Genomic DNA, 17,509 nt, shown 5'->3' on the forward strand with positions numbered 1-17,509 from the left:
ATGGCAAATAAGACGAAATTGAAAATAATGAGAGTAATTTACTCGTAGGAGTATTTAGAACTACTTCGTGGAAAAATCGTTTATTTAATTAAATGACACGCTAAAAACCCGTAATCTTTAAATACAACTTCCCTCCCCATTAGACAAAAATATCGGGCGCCGTGGTGTCGCTCGGAAGAGTATTTGGAACATCACTGTGAAAAAAAATTGATAAATGTTAAATAGTGTCGTCACAAAATTGGAACATAAAAAAGGCCTGTTTTTCTTTTATATAGATATATATATATATATAAGAAATAACTATTAAGGAGATAGGTATTTACTACTTATCAACATCTACTTATCTACTCAAAGTTATAGCATTCTATATCGACATATTAGCTATTGTACCTGTATTATTCATTATAATTTATTATAAAATTTGAAGAATTTATCAGTAGTTGGTGAAAAAAGTCATTGTAGGACAAATTGTAGGCTTTACATGGCTAAATATAGAATTTTGACTTGATTGTAAGTTTGTTACCATAGCTACAATTTTAGATAACGATAAATTTAAATAAAAATAATTGAAATTTTTAATCTCGTGATTTGTTTATATAATAAAATTTTTTAAATATGTCAGTTTGTAGATGATGAAAAGTTCAATATTCTTTCTCAAGATCTTCTGGTGTACATAACACACCTCGAGGAAGCTTTTAACAGAATTGGGGAATCGGAGGAAAAAATAATTATACAGGTAGATCGAATTATTTTTCTGATAATAAAAATACCGTATTTGAAATCGAACTGGTTATAAGTTTAACTAGGTATTATAGGGTAAATACAGCAGCATAGCTGGAGCTCAATCTAGGGAGGGAGGTATTTTATAAATACTATATTTTTTTATTGTCTATAAAGGTTATAATTGTGAATTCATAGGCGCAAAAGGGGGGGGGCGTTAGGGGCTAAGCCCCCCAAACATTTTATACATTTTTTTAAGCTTTATCAGTAGTACTATAGTGAATGATGCAAAATTCGTTTTAAGATTATGTAATTCGTAAATGCACAAATTTTATTTGTCGTGGTATTACTTTTATTATTATTGTACATTGTAGACTTGTAGTCATAAACCATAATACCTACCAAGAACTAAGAATATTAACCATTCTTATTACGGAGTCTATGGTTGCAGGTTTGTAGCTCATATTGATATATACTATTTGGCTATTATACATTTATACGTCATATTTTATACGCCTATACGGGCTATAAAGTATACGCTATACTATAACAACAGGTATACCTGTTAGGTATATATACCTATATAGGTATACCATATATACATTATACGTATATCTATATGTTGTATTAGAACATTTGTTAGGTGTTGATTACTTGCATAAATGCTTCATTCAGTAGCTAGGGCTTCAACCCCCCCCCAAATCTCAAACGCTATTTGCGGCTATGACTGTGATTATAACTTCACCAATAAAAAAATTCTAAAAGGGGCATACACCAATAGTCCCCCTCAGCTACACCACTGGGTAAATACGAGAATAAATAGTTACTGAACTACCTTATTATAGTTATTGCTACATAATATTCTTTAAAATAAACTATTCAAAACAATCAAATAGAGTGTATATAATGTTATAATTATAGACACAATAACACAGTATCACTAATTTACAAAATGCATTACCTACACGTAGGAATGGTTATTTATGATCCTCGAAAATCTCCACGACGACTTAGACGAGGCTCGTATCCGGAATATGGCGCTAAGCCAAATGCTGATGGACATCGAGAATAACAAACTGCGGACTCCATTCAATGAAAGGCCGTCCTGTCGGTCTTACGCCGAGCTCGTCGAGTGGTTGAAGACTGCGTTGAATCAAAACGCGACCTTGGAAGACGGAGATGACGATGAAGTATAGTGTAGTATAAAACTATATACTTCTATGATATATTGTGGACACAATGATATAGAGGCGTAAACATATTATATGAGTGGACCTACATTTTTCACGAGACTTATCATTTTTATGGTTTCGATTTTTAAACACAATATATTATAGTATAATAATATATTTTTTACATACGTATTATACATGCGAAAAGCGCCTCACATCCTATTTACTACCCAATTATCAATACATATATATACATATTACAGCGTCAAATCAAGAAAAAATTTTAAGTGGGGCACATTATTTATATTTTCAGTAAATTAATTATAAATTATGTATTAAATTAACATAAAAAAATGAATAAAGTTTCAACACTAACTGTCGTTTCTTAAATAGGCATTTATTTAGCTTTTAAAATCATATATATATACGTATAAATAAAAAAAGACTAATTCAAAATTGTCCTGCAGTCTATTGACGTGGAGGGGATGCCTCTGTGCAGCTCCTCTTGGATCCTCCACTGATGGATATAGGCCGCTAGCTTGTTACATTTATCGGATATTTTTATTGAAATTAAAAGTGAATACAGCTACGGTGCAATACACTGGAAATACATCTACCTATCCAATATAATATTACCTGCTTACCTACTACTGTATTATAGTTGTGTATAATGAATAATGATAATGGAATTAATAAGAGATTACGGTGTCAATGTTTTACGTAGATTGAAGATGTCCAGGAACCCGAAAACCGGGAAATGGACGTTGCCGAATTTGACAATTTGATGTCTGCCGATAATCGAACCTACGTAGCCATCCGCACTTTACCGAATGGCGGTGGCATATTTGGTTACGTAGCTATTTCAATGGGCGATAGTAAGGACACACAATGGTTAGATTGCAAAGGCAAGCCGATACCTACACCAGTGCCGTATAACTTGCGCGTGGAACAACTACAATCGGATGCCCAGCAAGAATCGATGTGTGAGGAGACGGACGCCAAGCAAGTGTGGAAAGTTTTGAGAAGCAGGAAATCGATATGTCTAAGAAACGAATTTTACGATTTCTACAAAACGCTGTATGAAGACGTCCAACAAGAAATGGTGGCTGAAGCGGATACGTGTGTAATCAGAAAATGTTCCCATCCGTTTATCAATAAGTTACTCGAATATCTTGTGGTAAGAAATTATAATTATTGTTAACACGATAGTAAAAACCAACAACCGTACGATGTTTAAAAGTGTAACTAATTATATATAGGTTGACTTGAAAGCTATCGGCGTGAGCGATCTCCAAATATTTAACAAAATCAACTTGCTTTCCATTTTGAAAAAGCAAATCAAATCTGTGATTTGTCAAGTAAGATTATGTATTTGCGTCTTAAATACCTACAATATATTAGTATATTTTTGTCAGATTTAAATAAAGCAAGTGGGTTACAACGAAAGTCTAAAAAAGTAAACTCGAGTAGACTTGACATATAATATACATATATATATATATGTGTGTAATATAGGTGCCTATATATTTTGGATGGTGATCACTGCTATTTTAAGTTTGATACAGGGCAATAAGACATTAAAATGATATAATTAAGTTTAGTTTCTTATGCAAATATAAAATTCAATTTTAAGACTAGGCAATTTAAAAGTAGTTCACATAATTATTGTTTGCTATATTATTTTACACGTGATTTTTCAATAACATCTTAAAAATAAAACAGAAATACTTTACTTAAGACATTACATTTTTGCGCAATTCAAGATATAGCTGATTGCTGACTGGATTATCTATGATAGAGCCTACGAAAGAGTCATTTTAAAATAAACACAAATGTATAGATATAAAAAAAAATGTATAAATTAAATTGTTCACAACATTCTTATGTGAAGTTGTAGATACGTTTTTGTGATCTTTCTCGCGCAAAACTATTAACAATTACAACTCTCCCAAAAGAATGATATATCATATATTATGTAATATTAAGAGTTATTGTTAATTTGTAAAGCATGTGCAATTTGAACCATTTTTCTCTCGTAAGTAGGTCACTAGGGAGGTACTTAGGGTAGAGATTTAAACTTTAAACAGTCTAATCGTGACTAACAGATTTGTTTCAAAACTTAAAGAAATTTTTTATATTTACTCATTACTATCAGTATATTAGCTAGTTTTAGATTCCTATTAAACACAATTAAAATAGTACATAGTTATTACTAGGGCTAGGAAAATGATGCACTAAAAACCTCCATTAAAAGCATTAAAAAATTGCCAATAATGCTACAAAAAAACGCATTTTAACCAGAAAAATATGGTACCAAAAAATACTTGAAAATGTAAAAGTTTAGCTGAAAAACATTTTCAATATCAAAAAATAATTTATTAAACACATTTTTATATGTTCAAAAAAATTAATTCTTAGAATAACTAAATACAATTTAATAAATAATGAAAAAAGTAAATTAAAAACTGTTTTATTAATTTATAATAAATATATACGTAAATGTTCTAAAAATGTCGAATATGCGTATAATTAACAAAAACTAAATAAAAAGCTAATAAACTGACACAAAAGTACCAAAAAAGCATTTATTTACAAATATTATAAGAAAAAGCAAAAAGAGCAAAAACAAAATTGTATATCTGAACTCTGTGATGAATCGAATTTTGTTTTTTATTAGTAATGTCCTGGAGTACTGTGAAAGAAAATGAAAATGCTATAAAATCCTAGCCCTAATTATTACCTATGTCCTATAGTCCTATACTATAAAAACCTATTATACTTATGTTATTTATAATATGAGCTTACATAATATTATATATATATACATAATATTAAATATTAAAAGTTGTACTCAATTATAGGAAATAATACATAGATATTTTATTTTAGTTATATTTTTTCTCTAAATATTTTAAATCATTGATGTAATAATAATAATAATAATAATATAGTTATTTATAATATTACAACAACTATAAATAAAACATAACTGTTCACATTTTCAAAATAATTTGTCTCATAAGAACATCTTAAATTTTATTATTTTTTAAACACAATGTTTTGGTCAAAACACATTTTCGTTTAAAGAAAAAAACCAGAATCGTGTAAAAAATTATATTATTATAATAACAATATGTTACTAGATAGAGACCTAATATTTTTTCATCAAAAATTGTATTACTTCATCATTATATGGCAATATAAGTTAATTAAATATATTATAATACCTATATTTTCTATTATTAATTTTTTTTTTTTTTTGTAGTTTTAAAAACTATTTTTTTTATTCTAAAGAGTTAACTATAGACTCAGCTAAACCCACTTATCCTTCATTGATTTAAGCTCATAGTTCGGTTTAAAATCAAATAAATAAACACAATTTCAAAATTGCGTTTTAGATAGAAAAACGGACTGATAATCTGGAAACCGCGATGCAAGTCTCAACGATTTCGCCCATCGATTTATTACCAACAAAATGTTGTTATAGTTTTATATCTTCCACTCTTTGGAATGAATTACATCAACAACGACCTGGAACTAAGTATATAAATATACTGTCATATCAATATCCCCAATATTTCTTACCAAAGTAAGCATACAATTTACGTTTATTTTGTATACAAAAAATGTTTAAATATATGTGTAGTTGTTAAAAACGTGATAAAAATCCTTAGCGTACGATAACATTATCACTAATGAATTAAATCTTTTTTAATTTATAATACCCAAAGGTTAGGTACCCAAATACTGTAATGGCTAATAAAGGGATAGATAATATTCGTGTAATTAATCTGAATTTTGTATAAAATTTACTCGAGAACAATAAATTAACCATACACCTACACTTATTTAAATTAAAAAACTTTAATCATTGTAATTTTTTTTTTTTTTTAGATATTTTTCAGTATTAGTACAACAAAAGAAAAAGATATTGAACAATATCTCTAGGAAATATTGTAAAATATTGGATGAAATGTTCGAAGATTTAGGAGCTTCTATTATGGCAAACATGATGAAGTACAAAGACGCACATTGGGAATGGCATTTGGCCCAAGAAATTGTCGATGCTTATAACAAAGAAAAGACTTTTAAAGACAGTTTGTGTGCGGTTGAAAGTTCTGTTGATGAATCGACACAATCATTTTTGGAAGTTCTCTCAAACGAGATAGATATGTCTCAACAAAAATTAAAAGTGATTTATTTTAAAGCTTAGGTTTGACACTTGTATCGTTGTAATTTCTATAATATTCAATTTTTTTTTTTAATAGGCAACAGAGAAAAAGAATAATCAATTGGTCGAACAATTATTCAAAATAAGAAATGAAATATTGGATAAGGAACGAATGTATACACGAGTGTTGATGGAGTTTGAAGAACAAATAAATAAATTGAAAAAACAAATTAACGTCGAAAAACGCGATATAGTGATTAGAGAGAACACTATTGCGGAGCTTCAAAGAAAACGCAAAGAACTATTAAAATAAATACGCTAAAATTCATTTCAAATACACTCTGTATGACTATTTCAAACATAGACTACTATATATTTTAAATGGATTTTATTGTGTTTAAAACTTCTTTGCGTTTTCTTCGACGCTTAATGTAATAAGTAAACAATCAAAACGTTCTAGTCCAATTATTTGTATTTTGTTCTTCGAACCTAATTGTCATTTATGATGAAAAAATATATTCAAAGTCGATTTTAAATTGCTAACCATCGCTATACATAGCACGACCTATTTTTATATAATATCATTGTATACACGCATAGATTAATCATCTATAACCTGCAGTGGTGATCTAAAATTTTCTTTTTTTTGGGGGGGGGCAAAATTTTTCATATTATTTTACGATTATATATATCATACGATTTTGTAAACAAAATATTTTATGTTAGGCATTATTACAAATATAATATAACTGTCAACTGTCATAGTGGGAGGGAGATGTGTTCTTTGCCCACCTTGAATCTACCGCACTATCATCTATAACCATGTTAAGTATTATTTTAATGTATTCAAGTATCAAATAGTTATTTTATATCAATGTTTCATGTAATCAAAGTGTAAAACGCAAATTAAAAGATAACAGATTCAGAAATGACTGAGGACTACAATAGGAATATAAGTGGTTATCCTCTCGTTGTATAAACACATATTTCGTCCTCGATATTACGATAATGATACAAAAAAAATTAAATACATCGGATATGCTTTTTGAAATGACTAGTGCTTATTGTTATAAGAATCATTTTGCATATATTATATTTATATATTTACGTTTAATTATTTGGGTATGATTATTATTTATTATTATAAGTTGGTCTAAACGTCTAAATGTTTTGTAATATATTTTTAATAAATATATATTTTTTTGAACATACAATTTTACGCAGTTATTACAATATTTTATTTTATTTATTCAAATTGCTTACATTAATAGTATAATTGCATATTTAAATTGATCTGATGCCAATTAATGGTAACTTTCAATTTCAAATTATTTTTAAGGTTTCGCCAATATATTTATTACTTACTTCGAAACGTGTAAAAGAGAGTTGATTTTTATACTTTCATTATTTTATGAGCTTTTATAATGAATATCATTTATTGATTTGGGAAAGATGTGAATATTATTAAATATAAAAAGGTAGGCAAATGGTTACCGTTCTGCTATAGAGTTGATATTAAGTGTACGTCGTCATTGAGTAGATTACTATGATCGACATGTTAAATTTGTATTCAAAAATGATTGTTCAGCGATTAGGAAAGACGGTCCAACTTTTTTGCAATCAAAGTTAACAAACACAGTGTTCTAATAATAATTATACAATATTATTATATTATTTTGTAATTTGGTAATGGGAATTTTGGAATTTTTAAATTTTAGATAGAGCAATGAATGTATTGATTTTACAATAATACGTGTTTATTTACACGATAAGTACTAAATAGTTTAAAAAATGCTTAGGTTTTTCGCTTTAAGTGTGCATTGGGATAGAAAATTTCATCGTATTTGTATTTTAATAAACATTAAAAATTATTAGAAAATAAAAAGAAAAATTAAAGAAAAACGAGAATTTTAACGCAAATCTAAATCACGACAATACCGATTTTGTATTTTTGGTGTCACTCAAAAACTTATGAATAATTACCATAGATACTTGACGGTTTCACTAAATATTAATATTATCATTTTCTATACCTACATGGTTTAATTTTCAAATTAAGAGTAGGTATTTTATAGTTAATGCTAATTAATATTTTAAGATATACAAATTTGATAAAAAATTTCTTATAAATTTGATAGTTCATATACCGAAACTAAAAAAATCTAAAAAGCATGCAAACACAATTATTTTTTATTTATATTTTATATTTCAATAATTTAGATGAAATTACGTAATTTAACGGAAAAACCAATGTCAATAAAATTACTTTGTTATAATTCAAAAATATTATTTGTGGGCACTAAACTTTTATTCATATTATGAATTTTACTATCATTTAAGCATCATACCTATGTAATGACATTTTTAAAACATGTAGATTAATATTTTAATATATTACTGATTTATACTATAATCCTATTATAGTAATTGTGCATGACACTGCGATCGGTTACCATAATAATTATTTAAATAATTAAATGACGTAGCATCATCAATGTGACCTTGTTATGTTAAGGTAGGTGAAAAACAGAACACTTGTATTTTTAACAAATGATAAAAATTATAACCAGTTATTTAGTATAATATAATAAAAATATTAATTTACTTTAACTCTACTCCCACTTATATGGCTCTTACAGCGATAGGACATGTGGGAGCGTGTTGTTAGTATAGTGATCTGACCTATTGGACTATTATTAAAATACATATTAAACAATTCCAAAGTCAAATTTCCACCAAAGTCGTAATAACATTGTTCGACCTTTGATATCGATTTTAACACGTACACCATAATAATATTATATTAAAAGTGATGTATTTTAATAATCGTAGGTGCATCGGGTTTACTTCGATATTCACACTGTTTTACGATAATTATGGTGAAGTGTCATTAACTCATAAGTTATTAAAAATAATATAATTTGATATAAATATTTATTATTTTAGGAAGTAAATAAATGCAATGTTTTCCGCAATTTATACTAAAAGTAAAAAATCTACTTCAATAGCTATATCTTTAAAACTTATATTATGAATAGGATTAGGATATTTACGCACTAAAAAATATATGAATATGTATGCACTAAAAAACAGTTAAATATGCATGAACAATTGAAAAATATGCATTAAAAAATAAAGAAATGTGGGGGAAAAATGCAATAAATGTATAGAAACAAATTTAATAATTAAGTTGGTACTTCTTTTATGTGCTCGTTATTGTCTATTACATTTTTGTTTTTTCTTATTTATCAAATAAAATATGAAAAAAAATAAATTTTAAAAAGAGTTGAATAATTATTGTTTGTTTTAAATGTTTCGTTGTAAACTTCGTTAGGTTAGATACGTATGTCTTTGAATCTATTCAAAGAGAAAAATCTCTAACACGAAACTTGCAGTATAGGTACTCCACATTGACTACATTGATCGTTTAACTAGATGACAACTAACTACAAATTATTAAATGTTCTATTAAATTATTTTATAAAAATGTAATGGCTCGCAGTTTTAAGATAAGTTTTGATTGTGACGATTGACGAAGGTTATCGAAAATTATTATTAAGTATTGGTACCTTTACTGCGTATAACTATAGTATATTGAATTCTCAACAATAAATAAGTGATAATTTGTAAAATATTTTGTAAAAAACAGATAGTCAAACTTATATTTAATTCAGTTAATATAATATTAAATCACGATGTTTTTTTTAGAATTTTGCATCAAAAACCATAAAATATGTGCTTAAAAACAGAAAAAATACAAATTATGCACTTATAAATAAAAAAATGGTAACATAACTAAAATACGCAATTATATGCAAAATAAAATTTTGATAATTTGAATATAGATATCATGAAACACATTTCTTTATAAAAATGAAAGGTATTACTATATTAGACAATTTAAAAAAAATATGCAAAATCATAAACGTCCTTATAAGTAAAGACCAGATTTTTGTGCAGCTAACGCTTAAAAAACGTACAATTAAAATGCTGAAATGTGTAAAATGATGAAAAAACAAATTTTACATAAGAATTATCTAACAGATGTTTCATTATAAGTACTTTCAATTTTATTTTTATTGCTATTTATTTTTTATAATATTATTATTTATTAGTTGGAATTATTAACTTATTATAAGACAACTCACAACTATTATATTAAAATACAAATTAAAAAAAAAAAATAATTTAAACAAAATAACAATAAATTATACATACAATAATAATAAACTGACTTACAATATTTGATTAAAATTTATTATCATGTGCCAAGCATTTCTGTACAATTATATCTCCTGTCACCTAGTATGTGTTTTAATTGTATAAACACGATTTATTAACTACGGCTGCTGCGGATAGACTATTATAGTACTGCATGTGTATTGTGTATATGCAATCGACAATAAATTGTAAAATTGTAGTAGTATCGTTATTATCTTAATAATTACGTTGTTTTATGTTTAAATATATAAAATTATATTATTAAATATAAAAGCCAAATATTTTATATAACAACATAATATAGCAATGATTAAGTAAATAGATGTAATAATTAGGTCTCGGAAGTTGATGGATTTTGCATTTTTTTTTTTTTTTTGGAACTTTTTAGACGATGCTCTCCTGGCAACAAATGTGTTTCATTAGTATGTGAATCTGAACAACTAATTTTTATTTTGCATTTTTTGGTGTTTATTACTTTTTAAGTCATTTTTTGACATTTTTAGGTCATTTTCCCACATTTTTAGTCATTTTTACTGATTCCACATTAGTTCACTTCTTATCATTATGCCGATAACTTACTTAGAACTTTGAAATTACCACGACTAAGATTAGTACTTATCCAATTTTATCTCACCGATTACAGTTGTCGTTGTTGTGTTTGTGAATATTATTATACCTAAATTTTATTATTTTTTTTTTTTGCAATACTTTATTTAATTTTTAAGAACATTCTTTGAAATTTTTATGTCATATTTGCATTTTTTAAGGTAATGAACTTCCAAGCCCTAGACTAATAATAGATTATGGATCAAAAATATTTGTACAAAAGTCTACTAATTAGTAGATTTTTATAAAACAAAAACCGGAAACATGAAATTTTATACAAAATAAAACCTTCTTTATATTAATCTACATCTCTTGATTTAGACTTGTAGTTTGTTTCTATAGGGTATAGAATACGCCGTAAAAAGATGCAATTGTACGGGAATCCGGTCTCTATATTTATAATGGTATTGTCGTATATTGTGGACAATCGTCAATAAAATATTATTTAAAATATAATTTATGTAATATAAGTGAGAATATTTTTAACAACTAATTATTAAAATAGGTCTTGCCAACAAAACAAAGTGTCCTGCCGTCCTGGACATTTTCTCGAGGTCAGCGTGGGACAACGCGCGACGGTGACGATTGTACACGAGAAGCGACGATATCAATACAATACAAGTGTTTTTATTTAATAATTTATTTAAGTTTGTTTTGCATTTTATTTAAATAAAAGTGTTTCCGACCATTTAAAATATCTGTTTTGTTTGAATAGCAACACCGTACTCATTGAATTCAATTTGTAACCGATTAATGGCTATTGAAGGTTAAAAGTCCAAACAGTTACGTTAACAATATCGATTTTTCAAGTACCAAACAGTAGCCGGTTAATTTATAGTCTTTTGGATACTCAAATGTCGATAAGCTGGATATATCACTGAAAGTCAGTCTGAAAAGTCTAAATACGACAGCAATTGAAATTTCGGTAAGCGGAGTAGTCGACTAACATTTTTCGGAGTATTCCCTGTACCTCCCCTATCTGCTCAACTTTACTTTAAATATTTATAACTTGTTAATTGCACGTCTGAATTTTATTTTTTATGTATCGAATTAATCCAAAAAATATTCTGCTTAGGAATATGAACTTAAAAATGTATATTACAATTTAAAAAAATAAATACGATAAAAAATATGTTGTTTCATTTCGATTGGAAATTATGTAAAAAAATATTTTTATAAACGGTTATAGATTTTAAAATAAAGATTGTTGTTCGATAATAGAATCACTCTGTCTATATACTGCAGTATTACAAATAGTTTTATAAATTACTTTAATATCACTATAAAAATATCATAAAATATACTTAGTAGTTAGTAGTTACTAGTTAGTATCTAATGTAAGTTAAGAAACCATCATCATCACAAGCACACACAGAAATATACAAATAAGTAATAACAAATATTAGTTTTAAAATTATATAATATTTATTATATTATAAAATTAAATAAAATGTATTCTTTATTTTTTTTTTTATTATTAATTAATAATAATATTCCTTATACAATAATTTGAAATTGAAAAATTTTTAAATTGATTTTATGATTTTAATTTGTAAATATTATTTATTTTTTTATTTCAGTAAAATAAGTTTATTTATTGTATTTAAAATATTTTTTGGTCTTTACAAACATTAAAAGTACTATACACACAATTTTTATTGAACGAAACCAAACTAGTGTATCGAGAAAATAAATATGTATATAAATAATATAGGTTGATAGGTTAATTAATTAATACAACACGTTTGACATTATTTGACTGTCATATGACTAATATAAATAATAATATATTGAAAACATTATAAAAGTTATGTTATATTTAACTCATGAACAATAAGTAACAAAATAAATAGTAAAAATTGAAAAAATATATATTATGTTACATCACATGATTTTTGACAATTCGTTTGATTTTTTTTTTTTTTGTATTTGTTTGTAATATAAAATATTTTTTTCAGCCAGTGGCACGTATTTAATCACATTTTATTTGTAAAAAAAAAGGTACCTTGAACAAATGAAAAAATAAATTAAGATTAATTTGAAAATTTTAAGTTGATAAAAAGAGATCTGTTGTGTGACAAGCGCGCAATGACAGGAAATTCTATATACATTTTATATACATTTTATATACTTTCTATATACATTCTATATATATATATTTCTATATACATTTTCGATTATACACAGTTTACCAATGTACATAAAGAAGATAGCCTATAGAAGGAGCCGTAAGCTATATGTTAGTCATTATATACGTTCGTCACACAACAGACCTCCGAGATTATAGTGAACGATCTGGTCGTATATATGTGTAACATTCAGTCCGAAACGTCACAAGGCAGAGTAACCGGTCGTCGTTCTTAGAGTACCCATTTTCCGACCTAAAGACGGAAGCGGAACCATAGATAGCGCTATTATAATATCCTGTTCGTGAACTACTGAAGTCAGCCAACACCTACCGTGATTTGAGTAACTACCTGTTCGACGAATTTCGTGTATCCTTGATAGTGGCTGTATAGCATAGTCACAATCCTGTGTTTGAGTGTCTAGTTCAGGCCCGTGAGCAAAATTTCATTATGCGTGGGTGGAGTGGGATGAAAAACGTATAAAATAGATACACAATAATTCATAAATACTAAATAACATTAAAAATTTATATTTATTATTAATTTTATGAGTAGGTTTATATTAAAAATATTTTTTTATCAACACTACGAAATAATATTGATTATATATTATGTTGTGCATTTTTACAAATAAGATTATAAAATACATCGATAAAAAATGAAAAACACTATTCATATTTTTTTTCAGGGGGTGGGGGAGGGTTTTCTCCGGGGAAAGTCGAACACGGTTGCACAGATCAACCGCGGCGGATTGGCTACGGTGCCTCGGTGCAGTGGTGCGTGTGTGTGATGTTTTTTTTATAAGTCAAAAAGTGTAAATCAGAAGCTGAGTGCAAGTGTCCGGTTATTCATTATCCATTACTCAGTCTCGGAATATATTCATAGGTTCATGGGAAAATCGGAAAATAATCAAATATTGCACAATATTGTACATGCTGGGTGATATTTATGGACGACTGTCGAGTATATAAAAGTCAGATACAGCTCACTCACACATGGAACACATTTTGTACTCACTTAGCATATCATAGGATCAACCAGAATAAATATGCAAATGCATACAAATTCGTACTCTAATTATGAAATGTACTTAGTGCTATATCATATTAAGCTGATAGACAGTCTTCACTCAAAATTGATATATCAGTGTATAACATACTCACATATTATAATTTGATATAACAATAACATAATAATATATAAACTAACACACTTATAATTGTACTATTGCAGTGATCGACTCGGGTTAAGCGATGTACCTACTACAGTACTCACTTGTTAACACGAACACGTCGAGACCACAAAACTACCTGTTGTCCGTGTTAAAACGATTTGTGCGAACCGATACGTTTAACACGAGAGGAGATTAAATCGAATACGTTATTTTACGCTCAAATACATTTTTTTTTATTTATTTAATCTTCAAAATATAAATTTACATGCTTCATATAAAATTATAAACAAATTTGAATCATTTTTTTCCTATTAATTTAAAACTCACGTAAAAGTCATTGATGGATTTCCGGGTGAATGTAGCTTGATAATTTTCTAGACACTGTTTTCTGGCCGTAGCTATTGATGAAACTTTACCTTATAATAATATATTAAACTATGGGTGTTTTAGTTAGGTATTTTTGAGAATAAATGACAAGGCCAGGAGTGTCGACTTTCCTTTGCCCAGTCATTAATTGTTTATTAATGCCTATATATTATTACGATTTATCGGGATCGTGAATACAGATTAATAAATTTTATATTACACTTGAGCGCGCGTTGTCTTACTCAATAATGATCTTATTATTCTGAATATATAATTATACATTAATATATTTTCTTACTTGATAATCGTCTTTGATAAGATCAAAAATAGAATCTAAACGAATACGTCCGTATTGAAAAAGACGTTGAAATGAAACCAAAACAATAGTGATTCGGATTTGAATATTAATTTATAACTTCACAACAAGAGGAATAGTCAATGAGTGTATTAATTTAAATAAGCTCTGTTTATAATAAGTAAGACGGTGTATCTGTTGCAATGAAGTGACTGTTGGATGGAAGCAGACTTGACTGAGAGTAAAAATGGGGGCTCTATACTTATAGTATTGGCCTTTTGACTTGTTCCATTATAAATTATTATCGTATATTTGTGTGTAATAAAAGCATATTATTTTATACAATTATAATTAATAAATATATATATGCATAATTATTAAATGGTATGCAGTAGTCTTGTATAATATTAAAGTTCAGGGACACAAGTATTTATTGGTTATTAATAATATGTTGGTCATTGGGACGTAATTAATTAAAGGCTAGGTATGTAAAGTAATGTAATCGATTTTTACTTATGAAACTATTTTTTATAAATACAGTTACCTATTTGTTAAGTATTGGAAATGTAATAGTTGACAATATTATGACGATATTAAGTTATGAAGCTGAGTGGTGTAATAATGTGAATATCATTACAGTGTCTTAATACACAAAAATAAATCGTTAAAAAATACACATCATTGTAAAACAATATACATATATACATCCACCTTACATGTCCGCTTAAAATCTGAAACGTATTATTAAAGACCGGATTCTTGTGCAGTAAAAACAAAAAAAAATATGCAGTTAATAACTTAAAAATTGTAAAAACATACAGTTAAGTGCCTAAATCGTGCAAAAATGTATTTTTTGTCTAAAGTCGCTTAATACTTACCAACATTTTGTAAACATTCAAAGTACATTGATTTAAGTTATACTTTATTTATTATATTTTTAAAAAAAACCATACCAACAGAGTTAAGCTATTAAATTTTAATTTAACTATTATACATACATAAAAAAATTTATTTTTTTATTGAGTTAAAATTTACAATGTTATACATATAATAAGTTATTATGCACTTACTGTGGCCTATTTATACATTTTATTTTGTTCAGTAGAATAATTACAAAGTTCTTCACTTTTAGATCGTATACTTATCGTAAGTATAACATATTTCTCTATTTTTTGGTACGACGATGAGGACAATAAAGATTGGTAGAAGAAAAACTTTCAACTGTCATTTCGAACAGTAAAATAAAATATAATAAACACAATCTTACCAATGTAATTTCGTAAACGAGGATAGGTATAAATCGTGTTTACTTTTGTTATATTTTTACTGACACTTAAATCGACGGAATCTTTTGATATAATATTTTAAAAGATAATCGGCGAGGTGGTGGTGTTCGGATTGTGGTGGAGCATAAAATCGAAAACGAAACATAATATGTCTTAATCTAATTATCGTTGTAGTTGTCTCGTTTCCGCACAGGATGTAGAAAAGAAGTCACATATTATATTGTCCCAATGCCGTGTTAGCCGGGGGCCGATGAATACAATTGTGGAAGGACATTACAAAAAATGTAGGCACTCTTTTCACGGCAGCGTCTTTATTCTCTACGTTTGGGGCGTACCATTAATCATTATCGGCCGACTCCCTGTTGTCGGACACAGCTGTGCAGCGTATTTTACTCGATCAAGTACTGTGATTTCGAAAAGAAAAACATCACCTGAATTACCCACAAAAGTAACATATAGGTACGTTCTAAATGCACAGTGATATCCAATATTTTGCGCAGTTCGATTTTAATGAAAGACGTTCGATAATGTTTACTAACGACGTTACGTACGGTGAAATCTGACTCGACGGACAGCCGTATATATATATGATGTATTGTGACGGACACCTCTCTCGACGGACCAAATATGAGTTTCCGGCGAAAACACGGACATACCAGTGTATTTGGAATCGTCGTCTATAGCGTATCCTTTCTATTATAACGGACGCGGATTGTACACAATATTTGTGCCCGACAGCCGAATAACAGACAACGTTATCTTAGTTCTAAGTTTTAACTCCCATATATATATACAGTATCTTAGGGTGACCAGACGTGCCGTTTAAAACGGGAATGTCCCTTTTTGATCATCATGTCCCGTTGTCCCGACAAACTTCGAACGGGACGCTTTTAATCCGGTTTTTAGAAGATGGTCCCGTTTTAATTCCGTTTTTACATACTATTACAATGTATTTTTCAAATAAATCGATCCATGAAACAAATCTAAAATAGTTGTATAACGAAATTTATAAATAACAGATAACAGTTTTTGTAATACAAGAATTGCTAATGCTAATGAACAATTAAATTAGCGATAGTGTTTAATAATAAAAAGAGCATTTTCTTAATTGTTTAAAAAAATTGTATTAGTTTTGAAATGCAACATTGTGTTGATTAATGATACTAAAAAAATAAAACATTCGAACACTTTTATCATTTAGGTTAGGTTAATTAACTCAAAAGGGTTAAGTAACAATAATCATTTTTTGAGGGGGGTGTACCATCTGTCCCGTTTTTTTACTTTTTAAAAATGGTCACCTTAAGTATCTATGTAAAATTGTAACACCTCTCTCGACGGACCAAATGATATGAGTTTCCGGCAAAAACACGGA

The 17,509-nt window shown here is 27.6% G+C and overlaps 1 protein-coding gene across 1 annotated transcript; it reads left to right on the top strand.

Moving 5' to 3' along the window:
- On the top strand, positions 1–6,376 carry LOC113557947. Its single transcript, XM_026963485.1, has 8 exons — positions 1–33; positions 623–736; positions 1,692–1,910; positions 2,617–3,069; positions 3,152–3,250; positions 5,291–5,481; positions 5,787–6,084; positions 6,161–6,376. The coding sequence occupies exons 1-8, from the start codon at positions 1–3 to the stop codon at positions 6,374–6,376; spliced, it is 1,623 nt and encodes a 540-aa protein (XP_026819286.1).
- The last annotated feature ends 11,133 nt before the right edge of the window (positions 6,377–17,509 follow it).

The sequence above is a fragment of the Rhopalosiphum maidis genome, chromosome 3, assembly GCF_003676215.2.
Source record: "Rhopalosiphum maidis isolate BTI-1 chromosome 3, ASM367621v3, whole genome shotgun sequence".
NCBI lineage: Eukaryota > Metazoa > Arthropoda > Insecta > Hemiptera > Aphididae > Rhopalosiphum > Rhopalosiphum maidis.